We start from the raw sequence: 26012 nt of genomic DNA, 5'->3' as shown, positions 1-26012 counted from the left end.
ACTACTCTCTTCCACAGGCTCTCCACCTGGAACGCTCCTTTGCACATCAGGTCTCAGTTTGGATGACACCTCCTCAGAGAAGGCCTTCCTGACTGCTCCTACTTAAGCACTCACTACCACAACATCCTGATTCTCTCCTTCATAGTGAATTATCACAATCTCGAACTGTTTTTCTTTATGGATTTGTTTACAATTTGCCTCCCTCATGGGCCACTCTCCAGGAGATCAAAGACCTTCTCTGCCTTGTTCACTGCTGTATCCCTGGGTGCCTGACACATGGGGAACATTCCGTTAATATCTGTTAAATGAGTAAGTGAATGGTCCTACACTTAATCAGATAGTTTTCCTAAGAAAAAAGAGGTAGCAGGATTTTCAGAGCTATGATCCATGAACTGCTGCCTATGGCGTACAACATAGGAAATACAGCTAATAACACTGTAATGGCCTTGTATGTTTAAGAGACAGTAACTAGACTTAGCATGGGAATCATCTTACTGTGTATGAAAATACGGAAACATCACGATGTCCACCTGAAACTAACAGAACATTATATGTCAACTATACTTTAATTAAAACAAAACAAAACACCTGTGGCCTAGCTAGGGCCTAAAAGGCAAGTGACACACAGGCTATCCACTGAGGAATCAATCATGCTCCAAAGATGGCTGAGCCTTCTGGTGTGTCTGCAGTCTCAGGAGTCTACAGCCAATGTGATGCAGAAAAGTCCCAAAGTCGTGGCCAGTCAGGCACTGGGAACACGTCACTCGTGGAAGACATAAGAGTATACTTGGAACAAGGGACATCTACCAAGTTGTAGTTACTAATGAAGCAAAGATAGTAATCTGGATTCCCCAGGGAAAAACAATTCAAAACTAAGCCCTTATTGCACAATAGGACGGTGCAGTGTGAAAACACACGCACGCACGCAAAGGAGAAATGCGAATTCTTAAATGCTAACTTTCTCTCTCTAAAAACCAACTCTCAGTAGATACACAGTGCAGAGACAATGGCCTCTGCTCTTTTTCTAAAACCAGGAAATGCAGTTTCTAGAACCCTAGAGAAGGTGCTGCCACAGCAGTCACAGCTATCTGTTGACCAGTCTACAAATATTTACCTAGTGTCGACAGGGGACGTGCCTAAGAAGGTGACTCTACGTGTGCGTGAGAGGCAGACGAAGGAAGGGGGCCTCTGAGACCTGTTCAGGGCCACAAGGGCAGCTACAGGAGGCTTTTATGGATGCTATTGTTTTACGAATGTTTTAAATTACTTCTCTGCATTTTCCTTCAAGGTCTCTTGAACCCAACACCCTAAACACCCCACAGCAACCCCCCATCTACCAGCACAGAACTGTTACATTTTAGCTCAGGAAAAAATCCCTGATTTGTTCTGCATCCCAAGGGGTGTATCTGTCAGGCATCCCAGCACACGGTTGCTAGGACACCAAAGCAAAACCCGGCCCCTGCCCCCCCCCCCGCCCCCCAGAGGCTCTTACATGACTGGTGGCGATGATGAGGAGCATCCTCCAGGCGGAGACGAGCATCTGATACTCTACCAGGGAGGTGCAGCTGCTGCCCTCCGTGTCTGCTGTGTGAACTGCCAATGACTTGACATATCCTGACCAGTAGGCAAAGCGTTTCTCGCTGGAAAATTTCTTAAGTGTATCTTTTAAAGACTGATCTAAAGAGCCCCTAGGGTGTCAAGAAAAAATAAAACCTATGATTAGGTTTTGAAAGTGGACATAAATGTGATGGGCACAGACCCTTGTCGAGGCAGAGAAAGCGACCTCACTTGGGCTTAAAGGCAGACGGCTCCAGTCACCTCCACTGTGTGGGGTTCATACTTCTTGTTCAACATAATGGGTTAGGTTGAGGCCTTTTCCAGGATTCCTCCTCCATGAAATCCCAGGCACATGGAGTTTGCTTCACAATAACTCTCTCTGACAATCATAAATGCCATCAATGGACTGGCCAGGGACACAACTCAGCGGCCCTCCATAAATGGCTCCAAACCAGCTCTCTCCTCTGCCTTGGCTCAAAGAGCCATGCACCCAATGGCAGGCCATCACACCCCCACCCCAAACCTTTAATTCAAATCTCAAAAGGGGAAAGGACTCACTTAACTACATAGTATATTTCCAAGCAAATTATCTTCATGATGAGGGCACAGGTTTCCAGGACGCTGGGCTGTGGAGGGGAGAGCAGAGCAGATACCAATCACGAGGAGAACCTCTTCCCTGGTGGCCCCCATGAGGGAACAGAGCAGGGACCTGACACTTGGAAAACAAGGAAGCACAGTCCCTATCGAACGTGAATGGGCATCTGCAGTGTCAGGTCCACAGTGTCTCCCAGCGAGCGGAGAAGACCACCGAGCCATCAACACAGAGCAGGGCATGCCACTTTCCTTCCCAAGCACGACATCACAGGGAGAGGAAGCAGGCACTCCTCTGAGAAAGAAGTTTCCAGTGAAGAAAACACTCTGGTTGCTTAATTAGGGGAAATATCATTTTCTACACCTCAGCCTCTCGCAGCCCAGCCTGTCCTCCCTGAGACTTTCCGTCACCGTCCTACCCTTCACCCCAGCTTACCTCAGATGTTTCTGAGGGAGGAGAAAGGGTTCCAAACAGTGGACTGGTTAAGTTCTCCCAAAATTTGGGTCTGAAAGAAAAATACATTTGGAAATCATCCTTTCTCTTAGGCAGTCCTTCCTGAAGTTCTGTCCACCTGCCTTGAGTGGTTCCTTGCACACCCAAGTCCTAACACCCAAGTTACCTTCCCAGTCTTCACATGTGTCTCACAGGTGACCTGCTCCTACGTAAATATAAAGGGTTCCATAGATACAATTATGCTTTCCCATTAAGAAACACAATCATATGTTATATGTATATTCTAGAGTTGAATGGTAAAAATTCTCATGATCTGTGCCGCTGCACATGTCCCGCAGCCCCAGAAGGAAGACAGAGGGAGGGGAATAAGGACGTAGATTCCCATGGTTTGCCTTTTTAATGTTCCTTTCCTTTGTGTGAACAGGGTTCTAGAGAGCAGGGGACTCATTCAGCGAACAGGGTTCTAGGGAGCAGGGGTCTCATTCAGCAAATAGGGTCCTAGAGAGCAGGGGTCTCATTCAGTTCAAGGGCTGGAACAAGTCACTCATCGGAAGGCGTTTCTCAAGAATAGTGGGTCTGAAGGAGTCAGCAGAAGGCAAGAATACAAAAGGCAGGAAAAGGTGGGCACCCTAAGGTAAACACGCCTCTGCCCTAGAATAAAGATGACACCTGCTGGCAGCAGCATAAGAAGACAATGACTAAGAGTGAAGTTCCTGCACACTGAACCAGACTCCTAGCACTTTCTACACATATGCTAAGTGAGCTGTCACAACAAACCTCTGAAGTCTGAAGTACTGTTACTCCCATTTTACAGACACAAGCCTTGAAAGTAAATACCTCCTGGAGCCAGACTTACTTAGTTCTGAGGACCAGCATGGCACTGTCCCGCCGGTCCTGCCACAGGGCGTGCAGAAAGGCAATGGCCGCACGATGCAGCAGGGGCGGACACCAGTAGCGGTCCTGCTGCTGGGAATCGATCAGCTCCAGCACGGCGTGGAGACAGCTCCATACCCCAAGGCTGAATTCCTGCAAGAGGGGCGAGAGTTCAGGCCTTGGCCACTGCCAGCAAGCGCACCCGTGGGGCCTGCACCCACCTCCCAAGGGGCCGCCCCCCAGCTTCATCCCAGGTGCGGGCTCACCTTGGAGCCATCGCTGCCATCCTTCACCTCCAGATTCAGAAACAGTTCAATGAGGCCTGGCTGAGTCTCTACTGCAACCGTGAGGAACTCCAGAATCATGACTTTGATGCGCATGTCCTCAATCTTGCTCTGCAGTCGGGTCAGGAAGGCATCTCGAATGGCAGCCGCATCATTGCCCAGGCAGGCGTACACTGACATTGGGGCCACCTGGTGGAGACCAAACACAGACTTAGAGCTCTACTTCCAGAAAAACCTCAACGAGCTCCTGCAGAAGGGTGCCAGAGAACTCTCAGAAAATGGGCACAAAGGGAAACATCCAAGTATGTGGCAGTGGGTTAAAAGGGACATTGCTTCAAACTATGGTACAAAATGCCCAGTGATTCACAAAAGAAATGGTAATCAACATAAAAGGTACACAATAATAACGATAAATGCAAAGTAAAAAATGAGGTAATACTGGTTTGCCTATTAGATTAGCAAAGATTAAAAGACTGACAGGGCCACTCTGGCAAGGATGTTAAGACTTGGTGTTAGGAGTATAAACTGTCGGGGCGCCTGGCTGGCTCAGTTGGTAGAGTGTCAACTCCTAATCTCCGGATCATGAATTCAAGCCACATGATGGGGGTAGAGATTACATTAAAAAAAAGCAGGGAGGGAGGGTGCGCCTGGGTGGCTCAGTCAGTTAACCGTCCGACATCAGCTCAGGTCATGATCTCGCGGTCTGGTCTGTGATTTCGAGCCCCTTGTCAGGCTCTGTGCTGACAGCTCAGAGCCTGGGGCCTGCTTCGAATTCTGTGTCTCCCTCTCTCTCTGCCCCTGCCCCACTCGTGCTCTGTCTCTCTCAAAAACAAATGTTTAGAAAAAAAATTAGGAAAAAGGGGGGAATATAAACTGCTACAATCCTTTAATTAAAAAAAAAATTTTTTTTAATGTTTATTCATTTTTGAGAGAGAGACACAGAGTGCAAGCAGGGCAAGGGCAGAGAGAGAGGGAGACACAGAAACCGAATCCAGGCTCTGAGCTGTCAGCACAGAGCCCGACGTGGGGCTCGAATTCACGAACTGTGAGATCATGACCTGAGCTGAAGTCAGACACTTAACTGAGCCACCCAGGCATCCCACCCCCTTTAAAAAAATTTTTTTTTAATACAATCCTTTATAGAGGCCAATTTAGAAATGTCTACAAAAATTAAAATGTTCACTAATAACTAATATTCAGGAATTGAAAACAAAAGTTCATGGCGTTGTATGGACAACAATGTTCACTGCAGCACTGCTTGTAATAGTGAAAGACAAAAAAAAAAAAAAAATAGCCCAAATAAATCAGGATACACTCATTCTGTGGCTCATCGTGCAAGCATTAAAGACAATAAAGTAGGCCAAATGTGCCCACATGGAAAGACTGTAAGATCTGTGGTTCAGTGAAAAGAGCCAGTCACAAAACAGTATGGACGGTGCAATTCTACTTTTGTAAAGAACAGAAGAGCACAGCAAACATCCGTCAATACAAAAGCACAGATAAAAAGAAATGTGGATCAATGCATACCAATCTGCTCATAGGGAGTCTTGGAACGAAGGGATCAGAGTGGACCTTAACTTTCTATGCTACATTTACCTGTAACGTTTAAATATGTAAAAATGAATATGCATGTCTTTTGTAATCAGGAAAAAAAAAAACCCTCACAAACCACAATTTAGGTGTGGTGTGGACAGCAACACAATTTGTGTGGTGTGTACATGGCTGGGTCACTGTAAAAGTCAAGGCTAAGTCCAAGCTAGCTGTTTCTCCTGAGATAAGGCTGGGGTGGTCTCATGCACAAAGTCAGTTTTCTGGGGCTTTGGCTGATTAAGTGGGATCCTACCGTGGCCAGACGTTTCAACAGCTGGATGGCAAGACGTGGCAAAGCAGGATCATGTTTGTGGTAGATGTATTTGGCAAGAACAGCAATGAGGTTGTTCCCATGGGCACCTGAAGAAGTACAGGAAACAGCTGAGACACCAATGTGCCTGATTCAAGCTCCTAAGAGAGGCTGCTATTCAAAAAGGCTCACGCACGTGAGGGAATTTACTACCCTCAAGTACTTGGGAGGGCCAGAGCGAATCCAGGTGGCCATACCATTCTCTTTTTTCAGTAGCCAAGGGGATATGCAGGATTTGGAGGTAAACAGCCCAATCCAATTCATTAAGAGCAGAAAGAGAGACATTTTGGAAAACAAAACAAAACAAAACAGTCTCTTAACAAACAGGTTAGAAAAAGACGTCACATTGAAATGCAAGAATCATCAAAATCTCAAAATGATAGTTAAGAGTAGGTCTTAGGCATTATCTAAACACCTACTTGAAAATGAGGAAACGGTCCCAAAGGTATTAAATGAGTAGTGTAAGGTCAAAGAATAAAACAGTTAATACTTAACAGGTGCCAAGAACTTCCCTCCATGATTTACACGTAGTAATCTTACCTCCGTCGTAATTGTGTAAGGTAGGTATTACTATTATCCCCTGAGGCAGAGTTGTTCAATAATGTGCCCAAGGTAACACAGCAGATTAAAGCCAAAATGTGAGCCAAGGCAGTCTGACTTTGAACACGGGTTCTTAACTATTATCCCGTCATCAACAGGAGGCAGAAATGAAGGACATTCCAGCCCTCTCGCTTCTAAGTCCGGGATGGGGACCGGTGATCATTCCCAAACTCCCTCCAGGAATTAGTCAGAAAATACTGCTGGCCTCTAACAACACAGCCCGAAGTACGTACTTGTGGGCAGAAGCACTGCTGTTCGCAAGAGCAATACATACCATGCTGTGTGAGAGCCTGTTCCAGGGGGACACCACATTAGAAGGAGGTTTCAGCCGAATAACATTGTTGGTGACGGAGAATGCCAGTTTCACTGTCTTGATCAGCAGCTGGCCCTGCCCCTGGCCCTCTGCCCCATCACTAGGGTGCCAAATGGAAACCAAAGTTGATTCAGACAACATGACTTCATTCGCAACATATGTGCTCTCATGAATTAGATTCCAACAATAATCCCAGAGTTCAACAGCTTCTGTTAGAGGCCCCAGTCCAAACTAGGAGAGAGGAGGAGCAATCAACTCCTTTTGCTATGTGCCAGTCTACGCAGCAGCCACTAGATTACATACAGGCTACATCCTAGGGGAAATAAGGCTGTCTTTAAAAAGCTACCGCACATTAACTCACACTGGAGTTCTCAGGACATGCAGGCACACTAAGATAAACGGGGAAGGGGAGAGGGAGCCCCACCTGCGGGGCTGAGCAGCCATCACCATGTCGATGGTGTCCACACCGATGCCCATGATATTGATGACTGTCTGTCCCGCTTCTGTGTAGGCCAGGCTGCAGATGCAGAGAGACTGCAGGCTGGGGCTGTGACTGCAAGACAGACATGTTCTGAGTCACCAGGGAGCTGTGAAGTTTATTACTGCAAGAGAAGGGCACTATCCAAACCTAACCAACTGGACATCAGTGGTACAGATCAGCTCCGTGTCAGATGAACACACTCTGGTCACTTTCCTTAAGTAGACTTGATCTTAAAAACAACCCAGAGAAGCTATCTAAATGTCCCAACGATTAATGGATATATCTACTGAATTGAGTCATGATTAATTCATACAATGGAACGCATGGTACCACTAAAACAAGACAGATCTATATGAAGTGGCATGGAAATAAAATTATGGAGCAGTTAGTACAAGCAAAGGAAAACACCTAGTAGAATACACACGAACTTCCTAGTCATCTCTGGAAACAGGTTTAGGAAGGGCATTTTCACTATTTTCCTAATGAACATGTGTAACTTTTGTAAAGATCATAAAAAATAATTTGTATATATGTATGTGTGTGTGTCATTGGGAACAATCTCATCCCCGTTTCATTTGCTCTTCTCGACTCACAGGGAGAAAGGATACAGTCCAGTGGAGAGCAAATGAGAACCTCCAGAGTACTGAGCTCTGGGTTCAACCCAGCTGAGTTTTCTGAAAGGATGAGCAGAAGCCCGCCCGTGACTTCCCTTGGGGAGCGGCAGCGTCCAAGAATACCCGGTTCAAGCAATCACCCCCTCATACCTGCTGTGCAGGTCTGCCTCATGGCACAGGTTCAGTATTGCATGAATCAACTCCAGGATCAGGCAACCTGGACTCCGGAAAAGACACAGGAATGAAGTGGCCTTGTGTGATGACCCTCATCCCAACAAAGGGAAAGATAAGATCTCCAGGGAGCCAGGAGTGGCTCAGGCCTTCCCTGCCCGCCTGTCCCTTACCAATCTGTTCCCTCACACCATGGGTGTTGTAGCGCCACTTGTGGTAGCCAGGAAGCATCTCCTTCAGCACAAACATGACACAGGGCGCCAGCCCTTGGCTCTGGGTACTCCCAAGCTGCCCCTATGAGAAACCATGCTGTAAGGACTTAAACCATTTAAGGAAGTCATTCAGCTATCACAGATTTAACTCTAAAACTACAGGTCCAAAGGAAATCTAGGCAAACCCTGGCTGTAAGAGAGAAAAAAAAAATCAGAACACTCTAGTTCAACTGGGTCCAAGCTGTGGATTTCTTTGAAATAGAGAAAAAGACTAAAAAGACAATGTCTCAATGTCACAGAAGGCACCTACGTGAAGGAGACAGAAGAAGGTTAAATCTGGCAGAGGGAGGTACCAACCATGAACATGAAGGACGTAGGACTGTTAGCAATGGGGAGTGCTGATTTCACTATCATGATGCCAGCCATTCGCCTAACCTCTACCCTATCTCTGGGACACCGGAAAGGAGCTCTCACACTCACAATTCTTTGTCCTAATATTCAGCTTCCTCACCTTAAAAATGGGAAATTCTTTACTTACGTATAAACATCTATAGCTATATCCCGATCTCTGGACTGTTTCTGCCTTTTCAAGCATTCGTTCATTGATTCTCGCAGGCAGAAAAGTTGGCTGAGTGCTTCTCATGTGTGGCCCTCTCAACAACTCCAAGGAGTAGAGACCATGTTATTACTCCTTTTTCACAAAGGTTCTAAGAAATTCCATGTTTGCCCAAGCCCAACACAGTTAGTAAGTGGTCAACCTGACATGTACACCTAATTTTGTCTGACTCCAAAATCTATGCTACAACAGTATTTTTCAAACTGAGTTGTAATCCATTAGTGGATTGTGAAATCAGCTTATTAGAAAATACCAGAGTGCCTTTTGCGTTGTCCGAGAAGTGCTGAATTGTGAAACTTTGCTTCAGAAGTACATACATACACACACGGTTACCGGGCCTAGATATAAAACATATGTATTGCCCTGGGCTACGATGAAAATAGCTTGACAGTAACCACATCATACCATCCTGCCTCTGAATATTAAATAAATTACACAGGGGCGCCTGCATGGCTAAGTCAGTTAAGCTTCCAACTCTTGATTTCGGCTCAAGTCATGTTTCATAGTTTGTGATTTCGAGCCCCACATGGGGCTCTGCACTGACAGTGCGGAACCTGCTTGGGAAGGGATTCTCTCTCTCTCCCTCTCTCTGCCCCTATCCCAATGTGCTCGCTCTCTCTCTCTCTCTCTCTCTCGCTCTCTCTCTCGCTCTCTCTCAAAATAAACAAACTTTAAATTTTTAATTAATTAATTAACACAGATAAAGTACCTGCTATGGAATCTGGCCCATAGTAAATACTCAATACACAGAAACTGTTAACGCCATAACATCAGGACAACTGCTGTGCCCAAAGACAATGACTACGGTAGAAGAGAAACTATTTCAGATATTTCCATCTGACCAGCGTTTACCTTGACAAGAGTGGTGATCAAGCGTAGAAAGGCAACAGTGACCCCGTACTCGCCCTGGGGCTGCTCACTATTCATCAAGAGGTTTCCGTACCCTCCAGCATTCATCCCCTCCGCACTGGGGAAAAACAGAGGCAGAGTGAATCAGGACGGGGCAATCGCAAGGTTTCAAGAAACTCATCACAGAGCATTCTTATTATCTAGATAGGTTGGACCTAACACAGGAAAGCTCTCAAAAGAATGAAGCAAATCTAGGCTATTTTATACCCAAGATGAACACTAAGAGAGTACTTTATTAATGTACAACCTCAAGAGCTTTAAAATTCAAAAAATCAAATAAACATCAGGAAAACATCGTTGTCTAATAAGCAAGAGAAGGCAAGGAGCAAATGCTCAAGTAGGAAAATGGAGCCTGTGTATAAATAATTGTCCTACCACGCAAGTTCAAAAAGCCATGAAACAAGGAAAAGTACAGAGTGACTACAGCTGAGGAAAGGGAAGCCACGTCTCTGGATCCAGACAGCTCTGTATTCTCCAACCTGGAAAATTAATTCCCATGTACCTAAGGTGGTTGCTGCTGGATGAGAAATACTGCACAGGGAAGCTTCTTTAAAAGTAATGTAGCTAGCCTGGACCCAAAATGTATATGGTACTCCCGGGGAATACGCTCTACCCAACCCAAGACCTGGCTCACCTAATCATCTGACTCATGCTGGAGACCTGGTGGGCCACGAATGGTAAAAAGCCTGTGTGACGAAGATCAGTCCAGACCTGAGAAGGGAAAAGAGCTCAATGTCCATGTGTCTTCAGGTATACACCAAATGCAACATTTTTTGGCTATTTTGAAGACTTGGTGTGTCTCACCTTTGCAGGGTTCCGGGCAGCCAAAACAGTCAAGCAATTGACACAAGAAGCAATGACATCCACCGGTGGAGAGATTACTGTCGTTAGCCTAGTTGGAGAATAGTGTACTCTACTCAGTGAAATGAATACAACGTGTTCCATCACAGATATTTTCCAGCTCTCTCTGCCCAAGTCTCTCCTCTCAGTAGGGATGGAAAAATAGGAAAACCCTCAGCTGGGGTAGCATCACACCAGGGCTTCCCACAGAGACACAGATGCGGACTTTAACCTGGGGTGTGTGTGAGCTGATGCTTACCGCTGTAGCAGCATGTAGATACGGGATGTGATGGGCAAGAGACAGTCTGCTATGGACAGATCTGTGCTGATGACCTTATGGACCAGATCAATGATGGGTCTGACCCGCTGGCAGTGCTGGATCACATCTGAGGGGAAAGAGAGCAACAATTCCTTTAAGATTACTGAACAGTCTTCCCAGATAAACACTACACGGATCCCAGTCTGGACGGTTCTGAATTTTATCCTGAGATTCTCTGTCCCCCAGTTCTAAGCATGTCTGTTTTTCTTCCCCACAGTCATGTCCCCCCAAGCTGACCTCACCTGCAGTGGAAACAACATGCAACAGCATTTCAATCTCGCAGGTAAAGAGGGTCCAGCTACTGTAAGAGTACTCCCAGCGAACCAGGTAAGCCCTGTCGTCCAGCACTACCTGGCCTACTGTGCCCTGAGGTATGCGAAGGTTGGTCTGACCCCCTAAGGAAGAGAGGAAGAGAAATTAGTCTAATATCCAGCGATACAATAGGAAAAAGCGACTCCTACATCAGACAACAACATTTAATCACACAGAAATGGACAGACTCTCGTCCCACTAGCTAACACTGCTGTGCTGGGGTCACCCATGTGTAGCACATGTGTCAGAATTCCCTTTCTTTTCAAGGCTGAATAATTTCACTGTAAATATATAACACATTTTGTTGATCTATTTCATCTGTTGCTGACAGGTATTTCAAATTGTTACTGTATATATACCCTTTTACCCATTTAAAATTGTTATTGTAATATACCCTTCTACCCCACAAAATTATTCTCGTATATACCCTTTTATCAGACAACCCCGGTTTGAGGACTCTATGTACTAAAAATAAAAATATCCATATATAAAGTACAAGTACCCAAAGGAGCATTGTTTGTAGTGACCAAAACCCAACATAGCCTACATGTCCTTTAGAAGGAAAAAGATACAAAATGATGGAATATCTAGAATAATTCTGTAGTTACTAAAAGATAACGAGTCAGATCCACATATAAGAAAAACGAGTTGCAGAATCAATCTAGGAGAGTGTACGGTGTGCACAGGGACACATACCAGCTCAACACTGACTCTCTGACGGACAAGCCTGAACAGATGAACTTTGTAAAGTGTCTATCTGTGCTGTTTCTCTTTACAATGAACACCCATTATTTTTTAAATAAAATAATCTGGGGTGCCTGGGTGGCTCAGTCAGTTGGGCATCTGACTCTTGATTTCGGCTCAGGTCAATGTAATGATACAAAAAACTGAGAAATAGACTAATAATTCCTCAACGAGCACAGCGGAGAGGAGCTGCTTTAAAGGCAACGAGCATGAAATGGCTCAAACAGCAGTGCTGAGGTCTAAACAGAAGCTGAGGAGAGGTGGCTACTGAGCCAGGGAGGGTCTCCATCTTACCAAGAGGGTAAAGGAGTTTGGACGTTTGCCTCCGCCAGAGAGTTCCATCTTCGTGGGAGATCACATCATGGGGCTTGTGCTTGTACAGTTCATTGTAGAAAGACATCTTATCCAAGAAACTATACACCTGCCAACACACAGAAAAAAATCCAGCCGCACGCTTACCTCGGGGACATGCAAGGGGTCCCACATCTGTTCTGCTCTTTCGGTCAGACTGTGTCTGACTCTCAAACTTCTCACAAACCTGCCACCGTGACTCTTCTTAGAATTGCCTCTACGCTCCTTGCCAACCCTCAGCACCCTTTAACACTTAGCTCAAGGCCCCTCACTCCACAGACTGCTGGCTCTCCTCAACGGTAGGTCTTTAATACTCAAATGACATTTACCGTATGGCTGTATCAGCTATTTCTTCCTTGTATCTATTGTTATTCTCTTCCGATGAGACAGTAAGGAACTTTATACTATGTCTCACTCAGTGTCTGCAATAGGTACTTAATTTAAGAGAACTTAAGCACCATCTCTGGCACTGTTCATTCAACTTCAGACTAATTCTTGCCATGGCAGTGGCATCCCCCAAAACCTCTCCCACAGTCTGAAATCAAGCATCTAAATGAACAACCTACCTTTTTGGCAGTGGACTTTCCTGATACGAGGGCTCGTAGCAACTGCAGGAGTGGGGAGAGGAGATGGGGAAACATCCCACATACACTGTCCAGAATGATCCCGAGCCCAGAGGTTGGCTCCTGTGGTGGAAGAAGAGAGGTCACTGACCTTCAACACCATCCGTGTTGAACTGCCCAGCAATCATAAGAAAATCTAAAAACAGTCCTTTCCTCCGGGCAGACATCACCCCTCCCTAACAATTGAAGATTTCCAGAATTTCACTGAGAAAGGCTTTCAACATCAGATTTATCAGGACCTGAAAAGAGAATACCACTGCCTCCAGTGACCTTTTCCTGGCCGTCCTCCCAACAGGAAGACAATGCGATCCGCCATTGCAGGAGATGTTTTGAATAATGTGAAAAGCGGCCAACAACATGTTAGCATTTGGCCACCACACACAAGTAACAGATCCTTAATCTAAATATTGTTTCAGGCCACCCTCTCCCAGGAACACTGTTCGAGACGACAGTGACTCAGGAAGAAGAGGTTAAGACCTAGAGGCATATCAGTCAGGCCACAGTACAAGAGAGAACAGATTTATTCATCAGCTGGACCCTAGGGCTTCAGACTCGTGTTAATTCTAAGCCTATGTACTGGTGAGAAGCTGTTCTCTCTGAAGCCAAATTCTTATCTAACTTGTTAACAATATTCTGACAACTCAGACGCATGTTCAAGACTTACAGCACTACTGGTGACTGAGACTAACAATGTGAAAAAAGACTTGGTGGGTAGGATACAGAACATACTGGTTAATAACACAGACTACAGACTGAAGTCAGCCAGAACTGCTTCCTGAGGCTGGCTGTTCATCTAGCTGTGTAACCTTAGGCAAGTCACTTCATATCTCTAAGCATCACCTTTCCTCATATGCAAAAAGGTGATTTATAATTCTATCTACTTTATAGATTTTCGTAAAGAGTAAATACAAAATGACATAAATGCTTAATATGAGACCAATCACAAACTAAGCGCTTGATCAATTGTTTTGCTACTAGAATATCTTATAGCATAATTCCCTCTGACACACTTACTGTTCCCCAGAATAGCTCTGGAAGAGAAGGATCTGCCAGGACTTCACATGCTGTGTCAATTACATCCTGTTGGGGGACGGGGAAGAAAATAGCTTAGTTTCCGTAGCTGACGCAGTCCTATCTCTTTTACTGTATCTCTGTTCAAATCAAAACATCAACGATATTTCCACATACTAGGTCAGAAAGAACTGTGGGTTTAAAAAGATTACACCCCATCTAGGGTGTACATTATGCCTGTTGTATGGTGTTAGACAAGTGAACCTCTCTGAACTTCAAAATCTTTAGCTATAAAATGGCGACAGTATTATCTGCCTCATAGTACCGCTCTGAGGACGGAAGAGGACAATGTGTACAGAAGCGGACCGTAAACTGTAAACATTAAGGTGCTAGTAAAGGTGAGGTGCAACTAGGCTAGGCCAAACTGTTCTCCTAGAGGGCAAGAGTGGCTCTTCAAGTTTTTAACCCTCAGCACCTAGCACAGAGCCTGGCACACACTGAGAATGATTTCTTTAAAAAACCCAAGTGCTAGGACTCTCACATCCTTGGTATGTTAATACCAGTCCTCCTACTACGTGCATTGAGCTCCACATGGGACCAGAATTTTGGCAAAGGATGCAAAGCTCATGCTATGCCCCTGGAACTTTGGAAATGGAGTCCTCCAATGAACACCAATTTCTTTTCTAATGATAATAAATTTTCAGTTTCTGCAACTTCACCAATTCCTTCAATTTCCAAAACAAGTCATTAAAAAAATGAATACAAAGACTTAGTTATAAAGAACTCCTCAAACAGCACTCTCCACTAAAAGGAACCAGGCTTCCTTAGAGAAATGGCGGATTCCAGGTCTGGGGTGAGAATCTTGTGAGATAATCCTACAACAGTGTGTCATATCCGAAAGCAACAGAGCTATCAAAATACATAAGAGCAGTGCAGGACAGATAGAGGGGCTCTTCTGAAAGAGTTCTTACTGGCCAAAGATGGGTAATTTGAGCCTAAGAATAGTAACAGCATTAGATTAAAACAGAGCTAACACATTTATACCCATGAGTTCACCATGACATATAAAAACTTAGAAACCTCATTAGCCACCTTTACAGGAGGGTAGGGAAATTAGTAAATATAGGAAAACAAGCAAGCACAGTACTCTATACCAGAGTATCGGATAGTAGTGAGAACAAAAATTATTTGAGGTATAACTGACATATTACATGAGTTTTAGGTGTACAACATAACAACTTAATATTTGCATATACTGTGAAACAAATTTTTTATAGCAATGTTCCAACCAAAAAATAAGATAGAATAGTGCCATTTTGTAACTCCTAAGGAACTAATGGATCTAGACCATCATTATCTAGACAATGATGTGGCTTGGGTCCACTACAGTGCAAAGCACAGGTGACTAAAACTTGACAGAGTTACCAACCCATAACATGTGGACCTTATTTATTTAGATCCTGATCCAAACACACAAACTTATAACAAATTTATGACATTTACGAGTTAACTAGACATTTAAATTCTGACTTGATATTTAAAGATACAGGGGCACCTGGGTGGCTCAGTCGGTTAAGCGTCCGACTTCAGCTCAGGTCATGATCTCACGGTTTGTGGATTCGAGCCCTGCTTCGGGCTCTGTGCTGACAGCTCAGAGCCTGGAGCCTGCTTCGGATTCTGCGTCTCCCTCTCTCTCTCTCTGTTCCTCTCCTGCTCATTCTCTGTCTCTCTCTGTCTCTCAAAAATAAACGTTTAAAAAAAATTTTTTTTAAAGATACAGCTTGTTAGTTATGGTACTGGTTGTAAAGTTTTACTAACTCCTCTTCTGGTTCATCGAAAATTCATAGATGAAACTTATGTCAGGGATGTGCTTCAAAATAATCAAGGAGGGAAAGAGCACCAAGATCTGCTGTGAGTTGATAATCTGGAAGCTGGTAATAAGATTGTTTAGGAGTCTGAAGTTTGAAATGTTTCAGGGTTTTGGTTTTTTTAATGTTTATTTAGTTTTTGAGAGAGACAGAGCACGAGTGGTGGAGGGGCAGAGAGAGGGGGGAGACAGAATTGGAAGCAGGCTCCAAGTTCTGAGCTGTCAGCACAGAGCCCGACGTGGGGCTCGAACTCACAAACCATGAGATCATGACCTGAGCCGAAGTCGGATGCTCAACTGACTGAGCCACCCAGGTGCCCCTGAAATGTTTCAGGTTTTAAAAATATCGTAGAAGAGGGGCGCCTGGGTGGCGCAGTCGGTTAAGTGTCCGACTTCAGCCAGGTCACGATCTCACGGTCCGTGAGTTCGAGCCCCGCGTCAGGCTCTGGGCTGATGGCTCGGAGCCTGGAGCCTGCTTCCGATTCTGTGTCTCCCTCTCTCTCTGCCCCTCCCCCGTTCATGCTCTGTCTCTCTCTGTCTCAAAAATAAATAAGCGTTAAAAAAAAAAAAATTAAAAAAAAAATATCGTAGAAGAATATTTTATTAGCACCCACAGATGTTTGGGACTGATGCACCATTCCAAAATGAGATTACAAAGCAGTATGTACGTTGTGATTCCAGTTGTAGAGACAAATGGTTATATTTTTAACATATATATGCAGAAAATGTTTAGAAGAGAACGCATCATAATATTAACAGAAGTTGTCCTGTGTGGTGGGATTATACTTTTTTCTTTTTATCAGCACCTTCTGATTTTTCTATCATTCATATGTATCATATATAATACAATAAGTGCGAAGAAACAGCAATAAACAAGTGAACACCAGAGGTATGTGGGTGTGTGCTGTATCAGCTCCAAAGGGGCATCTTAGGGACATGACTGCAATGCCAGAAAGTCTCACAAGAACCAGGTACTAACCTGCTGGTTGCCCAGTGTGTGCAGCTCCAGCGAGGTGAGAACGAAAGAGAGCAGTCCATACACACACATGCACGCGGTGCTGGTGGTACACTGCAATGGCAAAGGAGTCAGTGAACAATTCTGAATAACAAGTCTTCCCCCGCAGCTTCGGCATAATCCTAGCACATTAATCAGGTCTCTATAAACAAATGGAAGAGAATCCAAGGCTTTATAATTCTTCCGATTTAGTTCCAAGATCAGGAAGGCGAGGGGGAGAAATGAAAAAGCAGGAACCATAAATATTACAACGTAGCCAAGAATACAATCAGAAAAGGAACCATTCTCAAAATGATCAGTTTTGTGGGGAAGAAAACCACACCCAGTCTAGAAAAGAGGATAAAGGGTCTCTATGCGCTGGTATGAATGCAGCAGGCTGAACTATCACCAAGATAAATGAACCAATGCCAACCAGTGGTGCCTGCCGGCCGAGGTTTCCTGTTAGTGTGTCAGAACAAGCTGACAACAGTGCCTCTGAAATTAAGCCCAAACACTAGCTTCAAGAGAACGGCTAATACATCCTGCTACAGTTGAATGACGAAGCTCCCCAAAAAAGATTTTTCCAGTCAAAATGGCCAAAGCTATCTTCCAGATTACCGTACTGGCATAGTATCCTATACTGGCAGGCAGAGTCAGACACTGTGGGTTCAAACTGTATCTACCACTAGTTGGTGGTTATTGTTCTTGTGAACAAATTACATCTCCCTGAGTCTCAACTTCTTAATATGTAAAACAGGATGAAAATTCCTAGTGCAAATAAGCGCTATAAGGATGAAATAAAGTAACGTATAGAAAGCGCTAAGCACAGTGTCTAGTCATAGCAGATGCTCTACAGAGTTGGAAACACCACCATCATTATCCACATCACTACTACAATTATCATTACTACTATCATGATTCACGAACGAGCTTCTCCCCTGCTCTCTGCTCATCTGCTCAAATACCAACAGCCCGAGCCTCACATCATTTCCCCCACTGGCCAGCGAGCGGAGCAGTCGGGTCAAGTACTGAAATACGTTCAGCTGGATGGCTGTGCCGCCTATCTTTCGGACAACGCTGCTGGTCTCTTCTGGATGCAGGGTGTGACGGAGAAGAGCCCAGGCCAAAAGCACTGGGGCATGGTGTGGAATGTCCCCGAAGGTCAACATCAAACGGTCCATATCCTGATGAAAAGAAAAAACAAAATCTGTGTTGCTAAAACAAAGGGTCAGAGCCCCAGATGGGACACTCTGTCACATGCAGTAAGTCTTACAACTGCCCAGTGGCCCCTTGCCCCATTTGGGTACGTACTCCTCCCCACCCCCCAGCCACCTCACTAATAAACCCTTCTGCTACTCTTCCCTGTGCCCACACTTCGTTTCTTCTGACTGTAAGTAGTCGAATGTAACGTTGTAAAATACATGTTCAAGTGGAACTTTCTTTAGAAAATTTCCCAATCCTTCTTTAACTTTTTCTGATCTTTCCCCATTTTGTATCTAACCATCACATCTCAACGTGCTTTCCCTTTGATCTTCTTGCACAAGCTCCATAAATGAAGACGCGCCCCAAGGTTCTGTCCCTGGGCCTCTTTTTTTCCTGATGCCATCTCTCTGAGTGACTCCACTCATTCCCACAGATTCGACTATCACCTATGTGATAGCAACTGTCACCAAAACCTGAGATTTCTTCCACATCCAGTTAACTTCTTAACAATGTAGGACCTCTAATTCCACAAGGAAAATTTCAAGGGGCAGTACAGTTGAAGGGTTAAAAACATACTCCTAAGTCTAAACTGTCTCCAAAATGCAGCTATTCCAAGTTCACCTGACAAATAAGCCCGTCCTGGGCAAACTGGTGCAGTTCTCTTCTGTCATCCAAAGCACACTTATGCAAGGATTCAATATCCATGCCTTCCACCAGGATAAGGGCACTGAAGTAGCTGGAAAGGAAAATGGTAGCATGATGTCACATGTGCTACTTTGAACCCTGAAGGAGAATAAGGTGAAATGCAAGATGCTTTAATATCAAAAAAATTATTTTTTTCAAAAAAAATTATTAATGGGTTTTTGTGCTTTTTTTTTTCATACTAAGTCTTCTAAACTCAGTATGTATTTTACACTTCCAGCACACCTCAGTTTGACCAGCCACATTTTTTTTTTTTAAGTTTTATTTAAGTAACCTCTACACCCAACATGGGGCTCGAACTCATGACTGACCCCAAGATCAAGAGTCACATGCTCCACCGACCAAGCCAGCCAGGAGTCCCTCGACCAGCCACATTTAAAGTTCCTGACAGTCACGTGAGGCTTGTGCCTGCCAAAGCACAGATCCAGGACTGGAAGTTTCTATAGCCACCAATTACATCTGACCCAGATAAACCATCTCACGACTCAGGTGTGTATCTTTGTTCACAGAGGAAACAGGCCTCAAAACGGGGATATATATCCGTTCTAACCATGATAACATCATCCTTTTTGTTAAATGCAGCTGAATCTCCTCCTCACTGACACAGATGCAAACAGGCAGCTCACCCCAGAGATTGTACCAAGAGCAGGTTAAGAAAAGGCTCCACATCACGGATAACCCGAGAAAGGCAAATCAGTGCACCAAAGGGATCAAACTGAGGGGGGCGATAGATAATATCAAGGGTTTGCAAGGTTGTGGGGAAACTGGTTCTCTCCTCCCACTGTCGGTGGAAGTGTAAATTGGTACAGGCTTTGTGGAAAACAATTTGGCAACAGGTATTTTATAATACAAAGGCACATACCCTTCAACCCAACAATTACATTTCTAGATCTTTATTTTAGAGTTGTACTCATCCAGATGCACAGAGAGGCTTGTAAAGAATGTTCTTTATAAGCATTATTTGGAATGTGCATAATAGCTAACTGCCTACCATTAGTGAACCATGAAATAAACATCCATACCATGTATTAATATGCAGCAGCTAAAAAGAACATCCTGAGATGAAAGAGTTCCAGGACATCTAGTTATGTGGAAAATTTAGTTGTAAAAGCATATACCATTTATGTCAAAAAACATCAACAATGTATTTTCGTACATATGAAAAAAAGATGTGGCTCTATTCACTGCCATAAAATTCAAAGTCCGTAGATGAGGACTTCAAAGAGGGCAGGGGACACATCTGCCTTGTCACTGTCTTCTTAGCATTTGCACTGGCCTACCATTGACACTCACTACATTTTTTGTTGACTAGATGAACCTCTTAAGTGAAGATAGTAAAAGATGAGAATGGAATACGTATTTTGAGAAAACACGTCCCTCTCAGTCTCAGTCTTTACTCCCTGGAAGACTGGGAACGTGAAGCACATCCATCTGTTTCCCTACCCACTAAGTGAAAAGCGCATCTAGACTCTCCCCTCACCCATTCACAGGAACTAGAATATCAATGTTCTAAACACTGCACAAGTTCAATAGACTTACCCAATCCTATCCACGAAAGGGTCCATGGTCTCATCCACCAGGTGCCTGTTGGTCTGCCTACTACCAAATCCTTGCTCTTTAAACATCTTGGTTAATGCCAACAGGTCACTAGGTGCCATCTCAAAGTATGCATAATAAAGGAAAATAATTTCTAGCAGCATGGACTGTTCCCGAAGGCACTGAACAAACCAGCGAGATACCTGGCGCTCAGTCTGCACAATGAAGGAAAAATGGGAAAAATAAAGTCAGATTTTAAAACATAAAACATTTTAAAGTTACTTTTGTTAGATAATACATTTATAAGAATAGAGTAAAAAAAAAAAAAAAGTCTCCCTCTTTGTTAAATATTAAGGATCTATTAAAAGATTACAGAAAAAGATTTTGGAAGCGACACCAAAAAGTCTGCCTCCCTACAATTCCCACTGTCCAGTCATCCAAACCTGTCCCTAGAGGCAACCACTGTCAGAGGTTTTTGTCTTTCCTTCCAGTAATATGCCACACACTCCTTCTTTCATTCTACAGTCTGTCTACCCACCTACCTACCTATGCATCCAACCATCCATCTCTAAACCAAATACACTATACAAACTATTCCGCACCTTCCTCTTTTCACTTAACAATGTATCTTAAAGATTATTTCCTCTAATAGTACATTAAGAATTTTCTTATTTTTCATTATCAGTCCCCTCATCATTTTTTAAAGTTGCACAGCACTCCACCACATGGAAATGCCATATTTATTTGTTTGTTTGGCCATAATTTATTTTACCCAGCTCCCTTGGATGTACAAACAAGTGCTGGTGAAGATGTGGGGAAAAACAAACCCTTGTGCACTGTTGGTGGGAATCCAAATTGGTGCAGCCACTGTGGAAAATAGTATCAAGTTTCCTCAAAATATTAAAAAAACACAAAATACCGTATGATACAATAATTCCACTGCTGGGTATTTACCCAAAGAAAATGCAAACACTAATTGAAAAAGATACATGCACCCCTATGTTTACTGCAGCGTTATTTACGATAGCCAAGATATAGAAGCAAACTAAGTGTCCTTCTTAGATGATAGATGTGGTACACACACACTCATGCGTGTGCACATGCAATGGAACACTACAGAGCCACAAAAAGGATGAGATCTTGCCACTTGCAACAACATGGATGGACCCAGAAGGCACTATGCTGAGTGAAATAAGTTAGAGAAAGACAAATACCATGTGATTTCACTCATATCTGGAAACTAAGAAACAAAACAAATGAAGAAGAAACATATAAAAAGCAGAATGAGACCTGTAAATACAGAGACAAACTGATGGTTGCCAGAGGGGAGGGGTTGGGGAGATGGGCAAAATAGGTGAGGGGAGTGGTAGATACAGGCATCCAGTTATGGAATGAATAAGTCATGGGAATAAACACAGAGTAGAAAATATAGTCAATGATATAATAACACTGTGTGGTAACAGATGATAGCTACACTCGTGGTGAGCACAGCAAAACATGCTGAGACATTGAATCACGATGCTGTACACCTGAAACTTATGTAACATTGTGTGTCAACCAGACTCCCAAAAATTAAAATAAATAAAACCAATGTACAACTGACAGACCAGACAAAAAAACTGGCAAAACCACAGAACTAAATAATCTTGACCTGACTGGTATTTTGCACAATCATACCCAACTACTTCCGAATACACATTCTTTTATGTGTTCGTGGTACATTCACCAAGATATGTCATATAATGGGCCATAACCCACGGGACAGTAAATTTTAAAAGACCAAAATGGGGGCATCTGGGTGGCTCAGTCGGTTAAGCATCCGACTTTGGCTAAGGTCATCTCACAGTTCTTGTGTTCGAGTCCCCCTTTGGGTGAGCTTGGGCCCACTTTGGGCTCCTCGCTGACAGTGCAGAGCCTACGTAGGATTCTCTCTTTCTCCCCCCCCCCCCCCCACCGCTGCTCGCTCACTCATGTCCTCTCTCTCTCTAAAACAAAAAATAAAGTTATTAAAAAAAATAAAAAGATCAAAATGATACAAAATATGTTCTTTGATCATAATGGAGTCAAATTAAAAATCAATAAGATATCTAAGAAAACACCCAATGTTTGGAAATTAAACAACACACTCTAAATAATACAAGGGTCAAAGGAAATCACAAGGGAAATTAGAAACTATTCTGAACTGAATGATAGTGAAAATCCAACATACCAAATTTTTAGGATATGGCAAAAAGCAATACTTAAAGCAACATTTATAGTTATTTATTAGGAATGTTCTAAAATCTGTTCTCTAAGTTCCTTTTTTTTTAAATTTTTTTTTTTAATGTTTATTTATTTTTGAGACAGGGAGAGACAGAGCATGAACGGGGGAGGGTCAGAGAGAGAGGGAGACACAGAATCTGAAATAGGCTCCAGGCTCTGAGCTGTCAGCCCAGAGCCCGACGCGGGGCTCGAGCTCACAGACTGCGAGATCATGACCTGAGCCGAAGTCAGATGCTTAACCGACTGAGCCACCCAGGCGCCCCTCTAAGTTTCTATCTTAAAAATTAGGAAAAGAATGTGGCACCTGGGTGGCTCAGTCGGTTAAGTGCCCCATTCTCTCTCTTTTTTTTAATGCTTTATTTATTTTTCATAGAGTGAGCAGGCACACACACACATGAGCAGGGGAGGGGCAGAGAGAGAAAGAGAGAGAGGACAAAGGATCTAAAGGAGGCTCCGTGCTGACAGCAGAAAGCCCAGATTCGGGACTCAAACTCACAAACCATGAGATGGTTACCTGAGCCGAAGTCAGACACTTAACTGACTGAGCCACTCAGGCAGCCCAAGCATCTCACTCTTGATTTCAGCTCAGGTCATGATGTTCCAGTTGTGAGACTGAGCCCCGTGTCAGGCTGCACGCTGAGCATGGAGCCTTTTTAAGATTCACTCTCTCTGTCCCTCTGCTCCCTCCCCGCTTTTACACTCTCTCTAAAATTAAGAAAATAAAAATTAAAAAAGATTAAAGGAAAATATTTACAAAAAAATATTTTTCAGAAATATTTTAAAATAAAATATTTAAGAATAAATTTAACAAAAAATGTGTAATATGTGAATACTGAAAATAAAACCTTACTGAGGTATATTAAACAAGATATACTAAATGAAGAGATATACCCGGTTCACGGATCAGAAGACTTAATAACATTATTAAGATGGCAATTCTCCTCAAATTGATTTATGGAGTCAACAAAATTCTGACTAAAATCCTAGAAAGCATTTTTTTTTGGAAGAAAGAGACAAGCTAATTCTAAAGTTGCTGTGGAAAAGTAAAGGACCTAGAATAGTCAAAACATTTTTAAAAAGAATGAGGTTGAAAGAATTACACTACCTAATTTTAAGATTTACTAATAAAACTATCTTAATCAAGACAGTGTGATATTAATGTAAAGACAGATGTAGAGTTCAATGCATCAGAGGTAGATACACATTTTATGATCAATTGATTTGTTTACAAAGATGCCAAGATAATTCAATGGGAAAAGACAAGTCTTTTCAATAAATGGCACTGGGAGAAGATCTCTGTGTGGGGGAAAAAAATTAATCCCATCCCTTATCTCAACACCATACACTAAAATTAACTAAAAAGTAATCACTGAAGTAAATAAATGTGCTAAAAATATAACACTTCTAAAAGAAAACAAATAAAATGTGACATTAGGTTAAGCAAAGATTGTTTTTTAAGTTTATTTAAGAGAGAGAGAGAGAGAGAGAGAAAGAGAAGAGAGAGAGAATCCCAAACAGGCTCCTCGCTATCAGCACTCAGCCCCACTTGGGGCTTGATCCCACAAACCGTGAGATCATGACCTGAGCTGAAACCAAGAGGCAGTCAGACGCTCAGCTGACTGAGCCACCCAAGTGCCCCTAAGCAAAGAGTTCTTGAAACAAGGCCCAAAAGGCAAGAATCCAAAGAGAAAGAGACTGATAAAACAGATTTTATCAAAATTTAAGTTTGGTCTTAAGACAGTTTAGGTGAAAAAAAAAGGAAAAAGAAAAAGAAAGAAAGCCATAAAGTGAGAGAAAATATTTGTAAAACATTTATCTGTCAAATGGCTTGTCTTCAGAATACATCGAGAACTTTTTCTTTATGTTTATTTATTTATTTATTTTCGAGAGAAAGCGAGTGAGCATAAGCAGGGGAGGGGCAAAGAGAGAGGCAGACACAGATTCTGAAGCAGGCTCCAGGCTCTGAGTTGTCAGCACAGAACCCAATGTGGGGCTCAAACCCATGAATCGTGAGATCATGACCTGAGCCGAAGTCAGACGCCCAACTGACTGAGACACCTGGGCGCCCCTACATTGAGAAGTCTTAAAATTCAGTGAGACAAATAACCCAGTAAGACGATGGGAGCAAAGATTGGATAAACACTTCAACAAAAATATAAGCAAATAAGCATGTAAAAAGATGCTCAACATCACTAGTCATGTGGGAAACACAAATTAAAACCACAATGAGATACCACTACACATCTATTAGATGTTTAAAATTAAAATCAGAGAGCCAAAGCATAAGAGACTCTTAAAAACTGAGAACGAACTGAGGGCTGATGGGGGGTGGGAGGGAGGGGAGGGTGGGTGATGGGTATTGAGGAGGGCACATGTTGGGATGAGCACTAGATGTTGTATGGAAACCAATTTGACAATAAATTTCATATATTTAAAAAATAAATAAATTAAATTAAATTAAATTAAATTAAAATCAATGACCTTTCCAAGTGCTGGTGTAGATATGGAAGAGAATGAGTTCTCAAAAATGCTGTGACAAATGGAAAATGGTAGCAGCGCCTGGGTAGCTCAGCCGATTAAGTGTCCACCTCTTGATTCCAACTCAGACCATGATCTCACAGTTTGTGAGATGGAGCCCCGCGTCGGGCTCTGTGCTGACTACATGGAGCCTGCCTGGGGTTCTCTCTCTTCCTCTCTCTCTGCCCCTCCCCTGCTTGCACACACATGCTCACTCTCTCTCAAAATAACTTTTAAAACTTAAAAAAAAAAAAAAAAAAGAATGGAAAATGGTACAGACCCTATGGAAAGCAGTTTGTCGATACCTTAAAAAGATAAAAATACACACTTACAATGTGACCCAACAACCCAACTCCCAGATATTTATTTATCCAAGAGAAATGAAAACCTACGTCCTATCCATAAAAAGACCTGCATGTTAATGTTCACTGCACATTACTCATTACTGCCAAAAACCAGAACTCAAATATGTACCAAATGATAAATGGATAAACAAAATGTGGTATATATCCATATAATGAAATAACATTCAACCACAAGTAGGAATGAAGTATTATTACATGAATATGACCTGGATAAATCTCAAAAACAGTATGTTAGTGAAAGAAGCCAAACAGAAAAGACTCTGTATATATTATATGGTTCTATTTACATGAAATTCTAGAAAAGGCAAAATTATATTAACAGTGACACCTATAAATGTTTAAAAACAAAAAACAAAAAACTATAGTAATGGAAAGCAGATTAGTAGTTGTCTGGGGCCAGAGGTCACAGATTGACCATAAACTTTCTAGAGGAGACAGAAATATTCGATATACTCACATGCAAACAACTACACACAATTGTCAAAACCATACACTTAAAATCAGTGAATTTTATTGGATGGAAATTATACCTGAATAGAGCTGGGGGGTGGGGAATGCTACCAATTTGTCATTACACAAGTCGTTTCACACACGTATGGATGTATTTATAGGATAAACTCTTAAACTGGAACTGCTAAGGGGCACCTGGGTGGCTCAGTTGGTTAAGCATCCAACTTCAGCTCAGGTCACGATCCCATGGCTTGTGAGTTTAAGCCATGCATCAAGCTCTCTGCTGTCAGCATGGAGCCTGCTTCAGATCCTGTCTCCCTCTCTCTCTGCCCCTCCCCTGC

General features: G+C 43.1%; 1 protein-coding gene across 1 annotated transcript in view; it reads right to left on the bottom strand.

The window, feature by feature from the left end:
• Window positions 1–26012, bottom strand: part of NUP188 (nucleoporin 188) — a 54376-nt gene that overhangs the window by 6927 nt on the left and 21437 nt on the right. The window contains 23 exon segments of the mRNA XM_023242821.2: window positions 1493–1688; window positions 2116–2183; window positions 2585–2654; window positions 3459–3628; window positions 3742–3948; window positions 5603–5709; window positions 6534–6563; window positions 6566–6672; window positions 6997–7125; window positions 7818–7884; window positions 8012–8132; window positions 9519–9633; window positions 10210–10286; window positions 10380–10467; window positions 10675–10801; window positions 10977–11129; window positions 12085–12211; window positions 12708–12827; window positions 13779–13844; window positions 16622–16711; window positions 17620–17820; window positions 18461–18575; window positions 20081–20292. Coding sequence (XP_023098589.2) covers window positions 1493–1688; window positions 2116–2183; window positions 2585–2654; window positions 3459–3628; window positions 3742–3948; window positions 5603–5709; window positions 6534–6563; window positions 6566–6672; window positions 6997–7125; window positions 7818–7884; window positions 8012–8132; window positions 9519–9633; window positions 10210–10286; window positions 10380–10467; window positions 10675–10801; window positions 10977–11129; window positions 12085–12211; window positions 12708–12827; window positions 13779–13844; window positions 16622–16711; window positions 17620–17820; window positions 18461–18575; window positions 20081–20292 — 2763 coding nt within the window.

This window comes from Felis catus, chromosome D4 (assembly GCF_018350175.1).
Source record: "Felis catus isolate Fca126 chromosome D4, F.catus_Fca126_mat1.0, whole genome shotgun sequence".
Taxonomy (NCBI): domain Eukaryota; kingdom Metazoa; phylum Chordata; class Mammalia; order Carnivora; family Felidae; genus Felis; species Felis catus.
This window is presented reverse-complemented; position numbering and strand designations above follow the sequence as displayed.